Source organism: Macrotis lagotis, chromosome 4, assembly GCF_037893015.1.
Source record: "Macrotis lagotis isolate mMagLag1 chromosome 4, bilby.v1.9.chrom.fasta, whole genome shotgun sequence".
NCBI lineage: Eukaryota > Metazoa > Chordata > Mammalia > Peramelemorphia > Peramelidae > Macrotis > Macrotis lagotis.
This window is the reverse complement of record NC_133661.1, coordinates 80,305,788-80,324,272: the sequence shown is the minus strand read 5'-3', so window position 1 is coordinate 80,324,272 and position 18,485 is coordinate 80,305,788. Positions and strand designations below refer to the sequence as shown.

Genomic DNA, 18,485 nt, shown 5'->3' with positions numbered 1-18,485 from the left:
ACAAATAGGCACAAATTGTCCATGTGATCACTTGGGATGTTTACCCTAAGCTTACATACCTCACGTATCCTTTGACCTGCTTTAATTCTGCCTTGCTCATAGAGCACATCACCCTCTCTGATGTCCGTGACTCAATTCCAAAGTTCTTAAGAGAGACCCTTGGGGGGTACCGGTATCATTTCTTCTGATCTCTCTGTGAGTCCTTGCCCTGGGTGAGTTCTTTATAAAATAATCTTTTTTGACAAGTGTATGTTTGGCATTCTAACAAAGTGGTCAGTCCATCATAGTTGCACTCTCTGTAGCATTGAAGAATGCTTGGCAGTTTACTCAAGAAAGAGCCTCAGTGTCTTCCTAAGACAATTTAAATGGAAGTGATTTGGTTTCCTTACATGGCCCTGGTAGACTGTCCAGGTTTCACAGGTGTACAGCAGTGAGGCCAACACAACAGCCCTGTAGATCTTCAGTTTGTAGTCAGTCTAATTACTCTTCTCTCCCACACTTTCTTTTGGATCCTCCCAAATATTGTGTTAGCTTTGGCAATGTGTGTCAATCTCATTATCAATATGTGCCTTCCTGGAAAGGACACTGCCAAGATGATTGAACTTGTCCACAGTGCTCAAAACTTCTCCATTTGCTGTATTCGATGGTTCCACATATGGATGATGTGGTGCTGGCTGATGGAGCACATGCATTTAGTGTTAATTTTTAGACCACAATTAGCAGAAGCAGCAGAGAATTGATCTATACTTTGTTGAATCTCAGCTTCAGAGGCTGCATTGAGTAATTGTATAATCTGCAAACATAATATCATATACCAACACTCCCTACACTTTGGTCTTGGCTCATAGCTTCAAGAACCTGTAGCATGCAAAGTGGCCAGGACCTGATAAATCATTTAAGCAGATGGGCTAAATCAGGGTGAGGGTAATGGAGGGATCTCAAACCCATCAGTGAGTTGGGGAGGGGGTGTCTACTCCAAGCATGTGAAGTCTTCTACTGGTTGAATGGGTGGCTAAGAATAATTCCTTCCAACAGTCATGAAGGTAACTAAAGCAGGCATTGTGGAGTGCTTAGAGCTTTGTGGGGGGCAGGGTCAGGTTTAAGAATGAAAAATAAGGATTTTATTTCCAAAACATGCATAAATAATGTCTATCTCTTATATTGAATAATTAGTAAGGCAAGGAGGACCCTTTAGCCAAAAAATCCCAGGTTTATTCTTACTTGGGTTTCATTCTTTGTGGCAAATGTATCCTATCCTACTGGTAGGAAAAACTAGTGCATCTGGATTCCCTGCTAATCACATAACTACAAACAGATATAATTTGTACCTATCCAGTGAGTCATCCTGCCAAAAGCCCTCGACCTGCATTTGTCTACAGACAACACAAGACTTGTAGTCTGAGAGCATGTGACTCAGATGACTGGTCTGTGGACTTTTCAGCTTTCCCAAGAAACTATATTTTCTAGTAAAGAGAAGATCTTGAGGTTGCTCTGAATGACTGATCAGAGAAGTGATTGGAAATGTGTTTTCCCTTCTTCCTCACTTTTAACATCCTTTTATTCCATTTTTATAGATAAAATTCATGAAGAAATTGACCGAGTGATTGGCCGAGAACGATGTCCCTGCTTGAAGGACAGAAACAGTATGCCTTATACCGATGCTTTCCTTCATGAGATACAGAGACACCTTGATTTAGTCCCCTCCAACATGCCCCATGCAGCCAAAGAAGACACTCAATTCAGACAATATGTAATCCCTAAGGTCAGTGGTTTTTTGATCTATGCTATCTCTTAGCAAAATTATAGAATCATTGACTCTTGGAGAGAAAAGGGCACTCAAGAATTTAATCCAACCAGTTATAAGCTTCTGCCTATAAATATCCACTAGATATCCTACCTAGCCAAAAAGCAGTTCATTCCATTTTTTTAACATTCCATTTTGACACTTAAATCAGCAGAAAATTATACCTTTTATATAACTGAAAATTGTCCTTTTTTTGTAATTTCCAAGCATTAATCTTATTTCTGCTCTTATTTGATCTTATTTGATAGAAATACCTACCAAGAGCTAGGTTAGAATATATCATGCTTCCCACTGGGAAGTGAAGCAGTAGGATTCTGTAATATGTCCATACTTTCTTCCTTATGGATAGGAATCACTAAACATAGACTTACTACTGACTCAGTGTCCAAGAATTGATACATGGAATCTATAAAGTCTGAAGTCAAGGCTGGAACTATGAATTCTTATTTTTCTTTTCTTAGATTAAAAAAAGTCAATGAACATTTATTAAGTGTTTACTATGTATCAAACATTCTGTAGAGGATATAAAGGCAGGTATCGATTTTATTTATTTTTTTTGCAATGAATCTCTCCCACCTTTCCCTTATTATCAATAAAAAAAGAAACAATGAAAACAAAATTCTTGTAACATATATACACAATTGTAATGTTGACTATGTCCAAAAAAGTAAATGTCTCAGTCTTTACCCTCAATTCATCATCTCTTTCTGTCAGGAGATGGGTAGCCTGCTTCACGATGGGTCCTTTGGAATCACAGTTCTTTATTTTATTGATCAGCATTGTCTTTATACTTTTTTTGTTCTTATATAAATTTTTATCAGGTACTGCTCATTTTATTCTTTTTCAGTTCATATAAGTGCCTTTCAAAGTTTTTCTGAAGCTATCCCCCTCATCATTTCTTAGAGCCTGATAGTATTCATCACATTCACATACTGTAATGTAATTGAACAAATTATTCCCCAATTGATAGGTACTCCTTTAATTTCCAGGTATTTGCTACCACAAAAAAGAGCTGTTAAAAATATTTTGGTAAAAATGGGTCCTTTTCTCCTTTCTCTCACTTTTTTGGGGGAGGATAAGGGATGTTGCTGTGTCAAAGATGTATACAGTTTAATGACTTTGTGGATATAGTTTGAAATTGTTATCCCAAATGGCTGGACCATGAACACTAATAGTGAATTAATGTGCCTGTTTTTTCCACAGTCCCTCCAGCATTTGTTATTTCCCTTTTCATTCAGGTTTGCTTATTGGATAGTCTAAGGTAGAAGTCTAGAACTTTTTTATTTTGAATTTATCTAATCACTAATGCTTTGGAGCATTTTTAAAGAAGGCTAATAACTTGAATTTCTTCCTTTGAAAAAAAACTGCCTGTTCAAATCCTTTGTCCATATATCACTTGGGAGATCTTTATTTTTTCTTTATATATGTTTCTTAAAATACAGTGGACTTGATTCTCCCTGATTTTGAACTTGGAAATATCCTTGATAGTTAAATCTTTCCTAGATATGAACACAAAAATTTTCTTTCTTCCATTCCATATGTAAATTTATGCCTAGCTGGCCTGGAAAATTTCATTACAATTCCCTTTAACTATATTGCAACACAGTAGAGATCAAAGACAGAGTTGTTTTAAAATGCTTTTGTTAAATCATTTGGTGCCTAAATTTTCTACATCAGACAGTGTTTGCTTATTTGGGTAGCCAAAATATTAGAATCTCCATCCAAATACCCAACTGGTACATTCAATTAAGTCTTACATTTGAGTTTTAAAAAATTTAGGTTCATAAGTTTAGAATGAGAGAGGCATGGCTATGTAATCATTTGTCTAAAAATTAATTTGAGAGTTTTAGCTGCACTATGATTCAAAAGCATAAGGTGAAAATTAAAAGATGTAAGTATGATATATGATGTATGATGCATGAGTATAGATAAATCAGCCAACATCTATGCATGTATATACATATATTTATATCTATACTTATACCCATTTGTATGTATTCTGGAATGCATGTATGTAGGTATGTATATGGGACTGGACCTGTGATTTTATTGATATAAGGAACTCCCATTAAGAAACTCAATGCAAATTGTTATGTAATTTTGGAGTTTTCTGAGATGATGGGCTAGGTAACTTTCCAGGAATTCATAATATAAATGTGCGACAGATGGCAGATGAGCCCAGTTCTTCTAGATTCAGAGTCATCTTTATACACTATTAAGTTGCATTAAGAGAGGCATAGTATCCAGGATAGGAACCAATGATCCCACAAAATTCTGCCCTTGTCAGACCCCATCTATGGTTACTATATTCAGTTCAAATTGTTGAATTTTAGATAGAAAATTGATATATGATGGAAGTTGTCCAGTGGAATTCAACCAGGAGGGTTCAGGACCTTAAGATCCTACTGTTTAAAGATTATTTGAAGGGACTTGAGATGTTAACTTAGAGAACAAACATCAAGTTTTTGAAGGGTTATCATGTGGAATGGTGATTAGATTCATCTCACTTCATCCATAAAGACAGAAATAGAAGAACTGAATGAAGTTGCAAAGAGATAAATTTTTTTCAGGTTTTTTTGCAAGGCAAATGGGGTTAAGTGGCTTGCCCAAGACCACTCAGCTAGGTAATTACTAAGTGTCTGAGGTTGGATTTGAACCCAGGTACTCTTGACTCCAGGGCCAGTGTCTATCCACTGCGCCACCTAGCTGCCCCCTTCTAGGATTATTTCTGTATAATTAAATTATTTCATGTTTGTTTTTTCCAGGGCACTACCATATTAACATCATTGACCTCTGTTCTCTATGATGAGGAAGTGTTCCCTAATGCAGACCAGTTTGACCCCAACCACTTCCTCGATGAAAGTGGCAACTTTAAGAAGAGTGACTATTTCATACCTTTTTCAATAGGTAAGATAAGTGTCACTAAATCTACACACCAAAGACGAAGAGAGACCTTTGAGTACCAAGCTTCCAATTCCAGATCTGCTACTTCACAAAATCATAGAATTTCAGAGTTGAACAGTATGAAAAAAAATCCCCAGACTTCACTTAAGGACATTCAGTGAAAGAAATCCACCATCTATTGAGTCAGGCACTATACTTTGGGAAAGTGAAAATTGTAAGAAAGGTTTTATAATGTTCATCCAAAATCTACCTCTTGGAACTTCTCAACTTAAGCTCTCTACATTGCTCATAATTCTATAGTATGAGGACAAATAGGACTCATCTAATGTCATTTCCATGTGAACATTTAAACATTTAGACACTTGAAGACAATTATCATCTATCCTCCCTCTGTTCTGCCACTTTCTAATCCTCTCTTCTCTGAGCTAAACACTCTCAGTTACTTTAATCCATTTAAAAAATTTCTTATCATTGTGTTTTTAAAATTTTTTTATTTTTAATTCATGAAATAAAATAAACAGCTCCATAATATTGTAGTGTAAAAAAGGTTGCACATGAAACCACAAAACTATTATGCTATTCTTTTAAAATTATCATGTAAATTTATTTTCTCCTTTTTCTCCCTTTTTTCCTTTCCCCCACTCTAGAGAAGGTTAGCAGTAGACATAAATATGTATGTATAGATATATATAAAGAGAAGGGATTTTTCTTACTTAAGTGACTTGTTGTTATATGTTGCCTTTGCTGCCTCATTTTGTCTCCTTTTTATTTTCTTTGTGCTGATTGTGAGAAAGAAGAGTCACACATGCAAAGAGGAGAGACAATGATTCTCAGGTCATTCTGAAGAAAACAGAAAATCTTTTTTTCTTCTTTCCAACAGTGGAAGAAAAACTTTGATTTGATGCTGTCCTGTAATTTTTTTGCAAGGAAATGGGCTTAAGTGACTTGGCCAAGGTTATAAAGCTAAGAAATTATTAAGTGTTTGAAGCCAGATTTGAATTTAGGTCCTCCTTACTGCAGGGCTGGTACTCTATCCACTAATACTGCTATTACTATATAAAATGCTCTTTTGGTTCTGCTTATTTCACTCCATTATTTTGTGCAAGTCTTCCATGTTTTTTCTAAGATCATTGAGCTTGTCATTTAAACCATTCTTTAAACCCATGCTAGAAGACACAAATTATCATCTAGGTTATTGTCCAGTTATCCATTTCTTTCCTAAAATATGGTGTCAGAAATGATGATGTGATCTGACTAGAGAAGAAAAGAGTGGGATTTTTACCTTTTCATGACTACACACTCCGCTTCTCTTAGTGAAGTCTGAGATGATATTAACTTGCTTGGCTGCCATATCATTCTATTGGTCCATATTTCTATGCAATGTCATTCCTAGGTCTTTTTCAGCCAAATTGCTATTCAGCCATTTTTTACTCAACTTTTTACTAGTGGGTTGATTTTTGCAGTCCAAAGATCAAACTTTTCACTAATGTTTATTCAGTTTCATATTGTTAGACTAAGCACAATGTTCCAGACTACTTAGAACTTTTTGAAATCTCTCACTCATCTAGTATGTTTGCTTTCCCTCCCAGTCATCTTTGTCATATACATCACCTACAAATTTGAAAAGCATTTGTGCCTTTACTCAAATTTTAATCAGAATAGTACAGATTTTAGAACAACACTCTATGGACAAACTTTCAAATTGACCCTTATTGATTAATAATTATTCTCCCAACTAGTCTTGAATCCACATATTTTTTTAATGATTAAGCCTGCATGGAGACAGTTAGTGAGACAATGAATAGAGCACTGAACCTGGAGTCAAGAAAACCTGAATTCAGACCTGGTCTCAGACACTTAGTAGCTGTGTGACTTAACCTCTTTTTGACTCAGTTTCCTCATCTGCAAAATGGTGATAATAATAGCACCTAATTTGCAGTGTTATTGTGAGGATGAAATGAGATAATATTTGTAAAATTGCTTAGCACATAGTTGGTACAATATAAATGATTATTCCCTCTCTTCTATAACTTTCTAATTTTTCTACAAGAATAATATGAAAGACTTTGTCAAATATTGTGCCCCAAGTCTAAGTGATTTATAACTAGCATTCCCTTTCTCTTCCAGTGTCAAAAAAAGGGCCTAAAGTTAGTTTGGAATGATCTGTTCTTGATGGAACTGTGTTGGCTCTCATTTGCCTTATTTTCTGATGCAGTGGATAAAACATTGGCCTTGGAGTCGGGAGGACAGGAGTTTGAACCTGGCCTCAGATTCTTGACTCTTACTAGCTGTGTGACCTTGGGCAAGTCACTTAACCTTGATTGCCCTGCATTCAGGGCCTCCCATCGTCCTGAATCATATCTGGCCACTGGATCCAGATGTTTCTGGAGGAGAAAGTGAGGTTGGTGACTTAGAATAGAATCCCCTCACTCAAATCCAGTTTATGTACTTGTCATGGCATTGCCTCCCTGAAGTCATGGTCGTCTTCAAAAATGAAGGACAAACATTAACCACCCCATCCATAGTAAATATCTGAATTTTTACAGCAATTCAATACAAGTTCACTGGCCTTTGATTGCAAGACTGTATTCTTGGTTCTCCCCTCCTTTTTTTCTTGCTCATCTGTATACTGAAAGATGTTAGACTAGATGGCAGCTCTATATCAATTATCTTAATCATTTTTGATCTCCTTTTCTCAAATTCCTTCCATTTTCTGTGTCTCACTGAAGCTTTCACTTGACAACATATTTCTTGGCACCATTTCCATAACTGACTTTCTCCTTTTCTTTGTGCCCCATTCCTTTGTTAGACCTTTCCACCTTTGCACTAAGAGGAACCATGACTTTGGTCTTTGTAGGTTTGAGTATAAATGAATTTGCAATCTTTCTGGGCCTTTAATAACTTTTCACAGAATTAAAATCCCAGCATTTGTTTTGACCCTGGAGAACTGATTTAGAAAGAGAAAACTGAGAGGGAGTCCTCTAACTATGTAGTTAGACTTGAATCTTCAAAAGAGCCAAGAAATTCTTAGTTCTACCCCAGGAGTTAAGCAGATAGTGAATCATCTAGACATTAGGGCCCATGGACAAAGAGGAGGGGTTACATGAGATGCTTTAGAGTGAAGGGAGAGGGGTTACATGAGATGCTTTAGAGCAGAGAGGACAGGAAGGAATAAAGTTCTTGACCAGTGCTAATGGGTGGTGGTGAGGTAACACAGCCAATACAAATGGCCTGAATCCAATAGGAATCTATGAGTAACAAGTGTTTGCATTTGTCTCTTTCAGGAAAACGGGCATGTATTGGTGAAGGCCTGGCTCGGATGGAGTTGTTTCTGATTTTTACCAACATTCTACAAAATTTCACCTTGAAACCTCTCATTGACCCAAAAGATATTGACATCACCCCAATTGCCAGTGGATTTGGCTGTGTTCTTCCTCCTTATAAACTCTATTTTCTACCTTCTCTGTGAATTAGATAAAATTAAGGCATCTCTGAGGTACCACCTCACACCTCTCAGACTGGCCAATATGACCAGAAAGGACAATGATCAATTTTGGAAGGGATGTGGGAAATCTGGGACACTATTACACTGTTGGTGGAACTGTGAACTCAACCAATCTTTCTGGAGAGCAATTTGGAATTACGCCCAAAGGTAATAAAAATGTGCATACCCTTTGATCCAGCAATACCACTACTGGATCATGAAAAAGGGTAAAAACATCACTTGTATAAAAGAATTGGAAATCAAGTGAATGTCCATCAATTGGGGTATGACTGAACAAATTGTGGTATATGTATGTTATGGAACACTTTTGTGCTGTTAGAAACCAAGAGTGAATGGGAATTCAGAGAAGCCTGGAGGGATTTGCATGAATTGATGCTAAGCAAGATGAGCAGAACCAGAAGAACACTGGACATCCTAACAGCAACATGGGGATGATGATCAACCTTAATGGACCTGCTCACTCTATCAATGCAACAATCAGGCCCAATTTTAGGGTACCTGCAATGGAGAATACCATCTGTATCCAGAGAAAGAATTGTGGAGTTTGAACAAAGACCAAAGACTATTACCTTTAATTTAAAAAAAAAAGTAACTTATTATGTAATTTTCTCTCTCATGTTTATTTTTTCCTGAAGGATATGATTTTTTTCTCAGCACATTCAATTTTGATCAATGTATAGCATGGAAACAATGTAAAGACTAACAGACTGCCTTCTGTGGGGGTGGAGGAAGGGAAGTGGGATTGGGGGAATAACTGTAAAATGCAAAAACAATTAAAAATGAAATAGAATTTAGAGAAAACCATTGAACAAATAAATAAAACTAGCAGTTGGTTTTGTTGGGTGTGGTGTGGGGAACCAATAAAACAGATAAACTATTGGTTAATTTGATTAAAAAAAGAAAGAAGCAAATCAAATGATCAGAATCAAAAATGAAAAAGTGAATTCACCACCAGTAAAGATGAAATAAAAGCAATTATTAAGAGTTATTTTGCCTAATTATTTGACAATATACTTGAAATGGAGAAATATTTACAAAAATACAAATTACCCAAATTAAAAGAAAAGAAAATCTATTACTTAAATGACCATATTGCAGAAATATAAATATAATGTTTCATAAGTGAGTTGAGGAAAAATCCCCTGGATCAAATGAATTCTCAAGTGAATTCTACCAGACATTTAAAGAACAATTGATTCTAATAGTATATAATTTGATTTTCTGTCAATTTTCATTCTTTGTGATCCTATTTTGGGGTTTTCTTGGCAAGGAGACTGGAATATTTTGCCATTTTTGTCTCCAGCTCATTTTACAGTTATTCAATCCAACCATCATTTTACAGATAGGGGAAACTAATGTTCAGAGAGGTCTCACAGGTGAAAAAGCAGGAATTTGAAACTAAGTCTTCTGACTAAATCTAGACTATCTCCCAGTGCAACCATGTAATAAATGACCAGAAATGCCAGTAAAGTTTTCAAAATGCAGTATATCATCTTGAGGACAGTGCAAAGAAGCATATGTTAAAGGAGAGGCTTGTTTAATGTTTCTGAAGTATTTTGAAGTGAGAAAATAAAAATACCAAGGTGAAGCTTACCAAGATCAAAAGAAATGTAGTAAACTGGGAAACAATCTTTACAACTAATGTTTCTGACAGAAGACTCATTTCTAAAATATACAGAGAACTGAGTCATATTTTTAAAAAAAAAAAGCCACTCCCTAATTGACAAATGGTCAAAGGATATGCAAAGGCAATTTACAGATGAGATCAAAGCAATCCATAGCCACATGAAAAATTGCTCTAAATCATTACTTATTAGAGAAATGCAAATTAAAGCTTCTATGAGGCACCACCTCACACCTCTCAGACAGGCCAATATGACCATCAAGGATAATGATCATTGTTGGAAGGGTTGTGGGAAATCTGGGACATTATTACATTGTTGGTGGAGCTGTGAACTCATCCAATCTTTCTGGAGAGAAATTTGGAACTATGCTCAAAGGGCAACAACAATGTGCATACCCTTTGATCCCTCTATACCCTGAAGAGATGATGAAAAAGGGTAAAAACATCACTTGTACAAACATATTCATAACAGCCTGTTTGTGATGGCAAAGAATTGAAAATCAAGTGAATGTCCTTCAATTGGGGAATGACTTAGCAAACTGTGGTATATTTATGTGATGGAACATTATTGTTGGGATGGGAATTCAGGAAGGGATAGGAATTCAGGAAGCCTGGAGGGATTTGCATGAACTGATGCTGAGCAAGATGAGCAGAACCAGAAAACACTGTATACCCTAACAGCAACATGGGGGCAATGATCAACCTTAATGGACTCGCTCATTCCATCAATGCAATAATCAGGGACAATTTGGGGCTGTCTGTAATGGAGAATACCATCTGTATCCAGAGAAAGAACTGTGGAGTTTGAATAAAGTCCAAGGACTATTTCCTTTAATTTAGAAAAAAAAACCCTGATATCTTAATGTCTTATCTTGTTATCTCTTATACTTTATGTTTCTTCCTTAAGGATATGATTTCTCTCTCATCACACTCAATTTGGATCAATGTACAACATGGAAACAATGTAAAGACTGACAAATTGCTCTCTGTGGGGGGGTGGAAGTAAGATTAGAGGAAAAGTAAAACTCAAAATAAATAAAATCTTTAATAAAAAGAAACAAGAATAAATAGCCAAGATGCCAGGGAAATGCCATCCCTCTAGGAAGGCTCATGGAGGAGATGACATTTTAGATTTAATTTGAAAAACAAAATATGGTTTAAGAAAAAGGAGAGACAACAAAGACTTGCAAATGACATGGAAGCCTCAAACTATTATATCAGGAACAATTTCTTTGGGAAAAATATTAATAGACTCTGGCCAAAGTTAACACAAGGTAATACAATAAAAATGAAATTAATTATATTTTGATAGAGAAAAAGAAAATTGAGTATATCATCTTGAGGACAATGTGAAGAAGAGGCTTGTTTAATGTTTCTGAAGTACTTTGGAGTGAGAAAATAGAAATACCAAGGAGAAGCTTACTGGATGGCAATTAGCTGAAATACAACTGATAGGGAGTGTAGACGATAGTGTTGGTTACAAAGTGGGACAAAGAGGATCAGTCAGACATATAATTCCAGATTTTCCAAAGTTGAGTCTATATCTTAGCAGAAATGGGAGGGACTAAATGATTCAAGTTGAGAAGCTGTTCCTTGTGGCTCCAGTCCAGATCTGGTCTGACTGTAGGCAGAGTTGGTTTATCTGTCTTCCCTGTCACCAAAGGAACCATGCAAAGAAGTAACTTGGACCAAGGGAACTCACTGATCACACTGAGTTCTGTGACAGGCCCCACTTCATTAACCAATGTTTGTCCTATATTTATTTGTTTGAAGACAACTCAAGACTGTGGGACACGGGTGCCTTGTATGGACTTCAGTTGGCCCAAGACACTGAAACCAAACTCTTAATTTTCCCACGGAGAGGGAGAGTAAGGAGCATTATTTATTGTTGGTGTTTCTACTGCTACTTTTCAGCCTACATATTAATTATTTTCTGTTGTATCTACCATAGTGTATATGTCCCATTTCCCTTTCATTTTGAATATTTTTTCATTAAATTTGCAAGAATTTAGTTAATAATCTTTATCAATCTATATCTGTAGGTAAAAGTCCAGAAATGCAAATCATGTTCTGAAACATCACTTTAAATAGTTGTTCACTTCTTAAATCTGGTTCTATCTTCAGAATCTCTTGCCATTGATTGGCTATAATGATAAAAAACATCATCTCTGCTTCTAACTTCTTTAATATCTTGTGCCAATCTTCACAACTTTTTGCAAAGCTTACTCGTTAATTCTTTTTCTTAGATTTATTTTTCTTTAATTTATTTACTCATTAGTAAAATATTTTTGTGTTGTGGCTTGCTTCACCTTGGGACCCTTTCAGCAACAACCTCCCTCCTGGAGGGGAGGGGAGAATAAGGAGTCAAGCCATACTACCTTATGCCTCAAACTCATATTTATTACTGCTTAGCTTCTGATATATATACTGTTAGGTCTTCCAGGGTAGAACAAAGAAAAATGAGGAAATGGGGGATGTGGCAAGTGGGGTCTGCAGCACTTTCATTACAGGATAAGGGGGTACGTTAGGGGGGAGGTAGTTAAACACAGCTGTGTCCTGTGCCCTTGGTCTGTGGGGTGGAAAGACCAGCTCCCAAGGACTCTGGCACACCTTATCTCTCAGGGTGACATGCCAGCTCCTGAGATTGTGTCCAGCTGGCAGGGCATTAAAATAGCCTGCATTTCCATATTTTTGTTTGAGTAAACATAATACCACCTCCCCCACAAAAGTATAAAACCTCGTGAGAAATAAAGTAAAATAAAGAGCAAAAAATGTGCTTCAGTCTGTGCTCCAATACTATGCGCTCTGTCTTAGGTGGATCCCTTTCTTTATCCTAAGTCCATCATAGAAGTTACTTCTATATTTTTCACATTTGCTGTTGCTGATTGTAATTCCCTCCATCCATTCCTCCCCAGTACCATCTATTATATTTTCTCTCTCCTTTCACTCTGTCCCTCTTCAAAAATGTGCTGTGGGACAGCTGAGTGGCACAGTGGACAGAGCACCAGCCCTGGGGCCAAGAGGCCCCAAGTCCACATCCCACCCCAGAGACCCAGCAACCACCTGGCCCTGTGGTCTAGACAGACCACTCAAGCCCAGCATCTTGTAAAAAGTAAAAAAGAAAATGTGTTATAGCTGACTATCTTCTCCTATGATCTTCCTTCTCCTCTATCACCCATATCCCCCCTCCCCTCCCCTGTCCCCCTTCTCTCCTTTTTACTCTAGATGTCTATACCCTATTGAGTGTGTATGCTATTTCCTCCCTGAGATATTTCCGATGAGAATGAAGGTTCCCTCATTCCCCCTTGCCTTCCCCATTCCATATCATTGCAAAAGCTATATGAAATATCTTTTATATGAAATATCTGAACCTATTCTACCTCTCCTTTCTCTTTCTCCCAGTACATTTCCCTTTCATTGACTGAATGCATTTTTACAATATATTATATCTTCAAATTCAGCTGTCTCCTGTGTCTTATCTATAAAAGCTTCCTCTATCTGCTCTATTAAATGAGAAGATTCATAGGAATATTATCAGCATCATCTTTCCATGCAGGAATACATACAGTTCATCATTATTAAGTCCCTAATAATTTGCCCTTTTCGTCCACTCTCTTCTTCACTGAGTCCTGTGCTTGAAGATCAAACTTACTGTTCAGCTCTGGTCATTTCAACAGGAACATTTGAAAGTTCCCTGTTTGGGGCAGCTAGGTAGCTTAGTGGATAAAGCACCAGCCCTGACCAGCCCTGGAGTCAGGAGTACCTGAGTTCAAATCCAGTCTCAGACAATTAATAACTTACCTAGCTGTGGGGCTTTGGGCAAGCCATTTAACCCCATTTGCCTTGCAAAAACCTAAAAAAAAGTTCCCTAGTTCCTTGTTTCATTGAAAGTTCATCTTTTTCCCTGGAAGAAGATTTTCAGTTTTTCTGGGTAGTTGATTCTCAGTTGCATTCCAAGCTCTTTTGCCTTCCAGAATATTATATTCCAAGGCCTATGAGCCCTTGATGTAGTTGATGCTAAGTCCTGTGTGATCCTGACTGCAGTCCCACAATATTTGAAGTGTGTCCTTCTGTCTGCTTGTAATATTTTCTCTTTGACTTGGGAGTTCTGGAACTTGGCTATCATATTCCTAGAGGTTTTTTTTTGGGGGGGGGTCTCTTTCCAGGGAAGATTGGTGGATTCTCTCAATTTCTATTTTACCCTTTCCTTCTAGGATATCTGGGCAATTTTCCTGTAGAAATTCTTTAAAAATGAGATCAAGGCTCTTCCTGATCATAACTTTCAGGGAGCCAAATAAATTTTAAATTATCTTTTCTGGATCTGTTTTCCAGATAAGTTTTTTTTTTTCAATGAGATATTTCACATTTTATTCTAATTTTTCATTCTTTTGATGTTGAACTATTATTGTGTCTTGATTTTTCACAAAGTCATCAGCTTCCTTTAGTTCCATTCTACATCTGAAGGATTTGTTTTCCTCAGAGAGCTTTCTTGTCTCCTTTTCCACTGGCCAATTCTGCTTTTTAAAGCATTCTTCTCCTCAGTAACTCTTTGAACTGTTTTATCCATTTGACCTAAGCTGGTTTTTAACATGTTATTTTCTTTTAATTGTATTACTTACTCTTACCAAAAATTCCTCTCCCAAATGATAAATGTTAGAAGGACTGCAGGAAAACAGGCATACTAATTCTGTTTTGGTGAAGAAGTGAAGTTGGTCTAGCTATTTAGAAAGCAATTGGGAACAGTACCCAAAAAGCCCCTAAAATATGCATACCCAGTGGAATACCACAACTAGGGCTATGTACTGCAATGAGATAAAATAAAAATAAAAAAGATCACAAAGGGTACAAAATTATTTATTCCAGTACTCCAGTAGAGTACTGGAAAGAAAAGAGGGTATTAAGCATATATTGCCATATAATTATAATGGAATAAGACAAATATGCCATAATTATTGATGAGATAGTTTCAGAGAAAATTAGAAGACATATGAATGGATGTAATGCAAAAATAAACAGAGCATTTACTACAATAATAATAACATTGTAAAGCAGGACAATTTTGAAAGACATTAAGATTTTGGTCAATGCAATTCTCTGTCATAATTATGAAGGAACTGGTGATGAAGCATGAAGAGAAATCACATGAGAGTTGATTGATTAATTGTAGAATAAAACCCATTTCTGGATAATGCCAATGTGAGAGTTTGTTTTATTTGGCTTTACATTTTTATTACAAATTTCGTTTTTTCTTTTGACTTTGGAGTTCAAGGGAAGGGGGCAAGAGGAAATTAAGAATAGGGCAACAATAGAAGAAAAACAAAAGAAAATCATGATGGCATTTTTTTAAGTTAACAATGGAGAACATAATGAAGGCTAGAAAGAAGTGAAGACAAGTAGAACAACATACAAAGCTATAGCTTGAAGTAATTATACATTGAGAAAGTTATATATGATAGAGATCTGAGGTTTCATTTGCAATTCTATTTCCAATTCTACACTGTATTTGGAAATGGCCCTTTTATTTGGTATTTGTTAATTTTGTAATAAAATTATTTTAAGAGCACAAAATGAGATTCATGATTTCATATAGTAAACACTTATTGTGTTTTTAAGTATGAAATGTTTATTTTTCTAGTTTATTTTCTGATTAAACAAGTTATATTAATTCAAAAACATTGCAGATGAAAAAAGAGTAGGTGATGTCATTAAAACTGCATAGTATAAATGAGAAACACATTGGTGGGAGCTTAGGAACTATGGTGATGAGGTGTATGGAGATGTATTTCTCCATATGCCAGAAATATCTGTAGTTCCTTTATAGTGAGTTGCTGCAATATGGTAGAACACTTCCGTACCTTGGAAAAATCTCCCAGATTTTCCAGGTTAAGGTCAGATTTGGGTAAATGAGCAAGCCCAGAGAAAGAAAATAAAGAATGTGTGAATTCTATAACAAATTGGATTTCACACTCACAGGATTAGCAGGGTGGGTTGCATTTGCGTGTCTGGACTACAATGTAGCAGCTTATCCCTGATTCATTGGAATGTCCTTTGCATTGACATGATCTAACTGGAGATGTTCTCTATTTTGGATTTTTTTGTATATCCTCAAGTAAGAAGGATTCACCATAAAACTTTTTTATATATTCTCTAGATATCTTGAATATCAGACCTTTAGTGAAGATCTTTTTTATTTTATTTTTTTAGGTTTTTCAAGGCAATGGTGTTAAGTGGCTTGCCCAAGGCCACATAGCTAGGAAATTATTAAGTGTCTGAGGTTGGATTTGAACCCAGGTACTCCAGACTCCAAGGCCAGTGCTCTGTCCACTGTGCCACCTAGCTACCCCTACACATTGTTGATTGTTGAAGATCTTTATTGTGAATATTTCCCTCCTAATAATGATTTCTCTTCTAAATCTAGTTGCATTTGTTTCAAAAGCAAAGGCTTTCCAACTTTATGTATCAAAGTTTTCAATTTATCTTTCCTGATCACATTTGTGCAATATCTCTCCTATTCATGAACCTCTAAAATAATGTAACCTTTTATATTTAAATTGGGTATTCATTCATTTCATGATTTTGAGCAAGTCTGGTCCTTATTTTATTTGAGAAAGGCAAAGATTGAAATATTTGATCTTTAGGGTTCCTTTAAACTAACATTTGAATATTCTGATAATTTCTATTTTTCTTTATGTGTTCATTCAGGGTACAACTGATAGTACCATTACTGAATTCTCTTCCTGAATGACAACTGAGAATTACCCAAACTGGACTATTTTGATCCAGGTCACTTCACTTCCTGGATGAAAGTAGCAACTTTAAGAGGTGGGAATATTTCATGCCTTTTTCACTTCTCTCATATTTCAAAAGAACAGTTGAAATAAGAATAGATTGGAGATAACTCCTTATGCTTTGAATGATAGGCCATGGAGTCACCAATTAAAATAACAGAATAGTGGAATTTTGGTTGATTGCTTCAGTTAATACAAATGATAAAGCTCACAGAGTTGGCTGATGTATCTGATTTTAGATCCATATTAATTCTTTTTTTAATATTTAATATTTATTCTCACCTTGTATAAATTTTTTTATACATGAATAAAATATTCTTGTTTAAGAGTAACCAAAATACCCCCTCCCCCCCAAAAAATATAGACTCACTTGAGCAATAAAGGGGACAGAAAAAAATTTTAAAAAAAAAAGTAATAGTAATAATTGTAGGTATGGCCAGGTGGTGCAGTGGATGGAGCACCAGCCCGGGAGTCATGAGCACCTAAGCCCACATCCAGCCCCATATACCCAACAATCACCCAGCTGTTTGACATGCAAGCCACCCGAACCCCACTGCCCTGCAAAAACCAAAAAAAAAAGAAAAAAACCCAAAATAAAATAAAATAGTAATAATAGTAGGGGGTGGCTAGGTAACAGACAGAGTATTGGCCCTTGAGCCAGTAGCACCTGGGTCCAAATCTGGCCTCAGACACCCAATGATCACCCTGCTATGCGGCCCCAGGTGGGCCACCCAACCCCATTTGCCCTGCACCCCCCAAAATAATAATAATAATAATAATAATAATAATAATAAATGTGCTTGAGTCTTTGTTCCAACACCAATAACTCTGTCGCGAGTGGGTCACATTCGTTATGATAAGTCCATGGCAAAAGTTACTTCCATATTTTTTCACTGTTGCCATTGCTGATCGCAACTCCCTCCTTTCGTATTTCTCCACTACCATGTACTATATTTTTCTCTCTCTTTTCACTCTGACTCTGCTGTAGCATAGCTGAGTGGTGCAGCAGACAAATCCCTGGCCCTGGGGCCAAGAGGCCCTGAACCCCCATACCACCCCTTAGGCCCAGCATGCACCTGGCCCTATGGTCCCAGACAGGTCATCCAATCCCAGCACCTTGCAAGAAGTAAAAAAGAAAATGTGTTATATCTGACCACTCCCCCCCCCCATGGTCCATCCTCTCCTCCATCACTCACATCACCCCCCCTTCCCCCTGTCCCCCACTTCTTACTCCAGATACCTATACCCCATTGAGTATATATGCTGTTTCCTCTCCTAGCCACCTCTGATGAGAGCAAAGATTCCCTCATTCCCCCTTACCTTTCCCCCTTCCATATCATTGCAGTAGCTCATTGTAATAAAGAAAAATCTTATTATATGAAATATCTTGGCCTATTCCCCCTCTCCTTTTTCTTTCTCCCATTACATTTACCTTTTTTCTATTGACTCCATTTTTACACCATATTTTCTCTTCGAATTCATCTTTCTCCTGTGCTTCAACTATAAAAGCTCCCTCTACCTGCTCTATTAACTGAGAAGGTCCATATGAGTATTATCAGTGTCATTTTTCTATACAGGAATATATGTAGTTCATCATCATTAAGTCCCTCATATTTTTCCCCTCTCCTCCAATCTCTATGCTTCACCTGAGTCCTGTATCTGAAGATCAAACCTTCTGTTCAGCTCTGGCCATTCCAACAGGAACATTTGAAATTCCCCTGGTTCATTGAAAGTCCATCTTTTTCCCTGGAAGAGGACATTCATTTTTGCTGGGTAGTTGATTCTTGGCTGCATTCTAAGCTCTTTTGCCTTCCGGTATATTATATTCCAAGCCCTACGAGCTTCCATTGTAGCTGCTGC

The 18,485-nt window shown here is 36.7% G+C and overlaps 1 protein-coding gene across 1 annotated transcript in view; it reads left to right on the top strand.

Annotated features, from left to right (window-relative positions):
• The window catches only part of LOC141519924 (cytochrome P450 2C19-like), a 29,588-nt gene extending 20,459 nt beyond the window's left edge, over nucleotides 1-9,129 (top strand). The window contains exons 8-10 of the mRNA XM_074231876.1: nucleotides 1,575-1,762; nucleotides 4,570-4,711; nucleotides 7,993-9,129. Coding sequence (XP_074087977.1) covers nucleotides 1,575-1,762; nucleotides 4,570-4,711; nucleotides 7,993-8,177 — 515 coding nt within the window. The 3' untranslated portion in view covers nucleotides 8,178-9,129. The remainder of the gene's footprint in view (nucleotides 1-1,574; nucleotides 1,763-4,569; nucleotides 4,712-7,992) is intronic.
• Nucleotides 9,130-18,485: the final 9,356 nt, after the last annotated feature.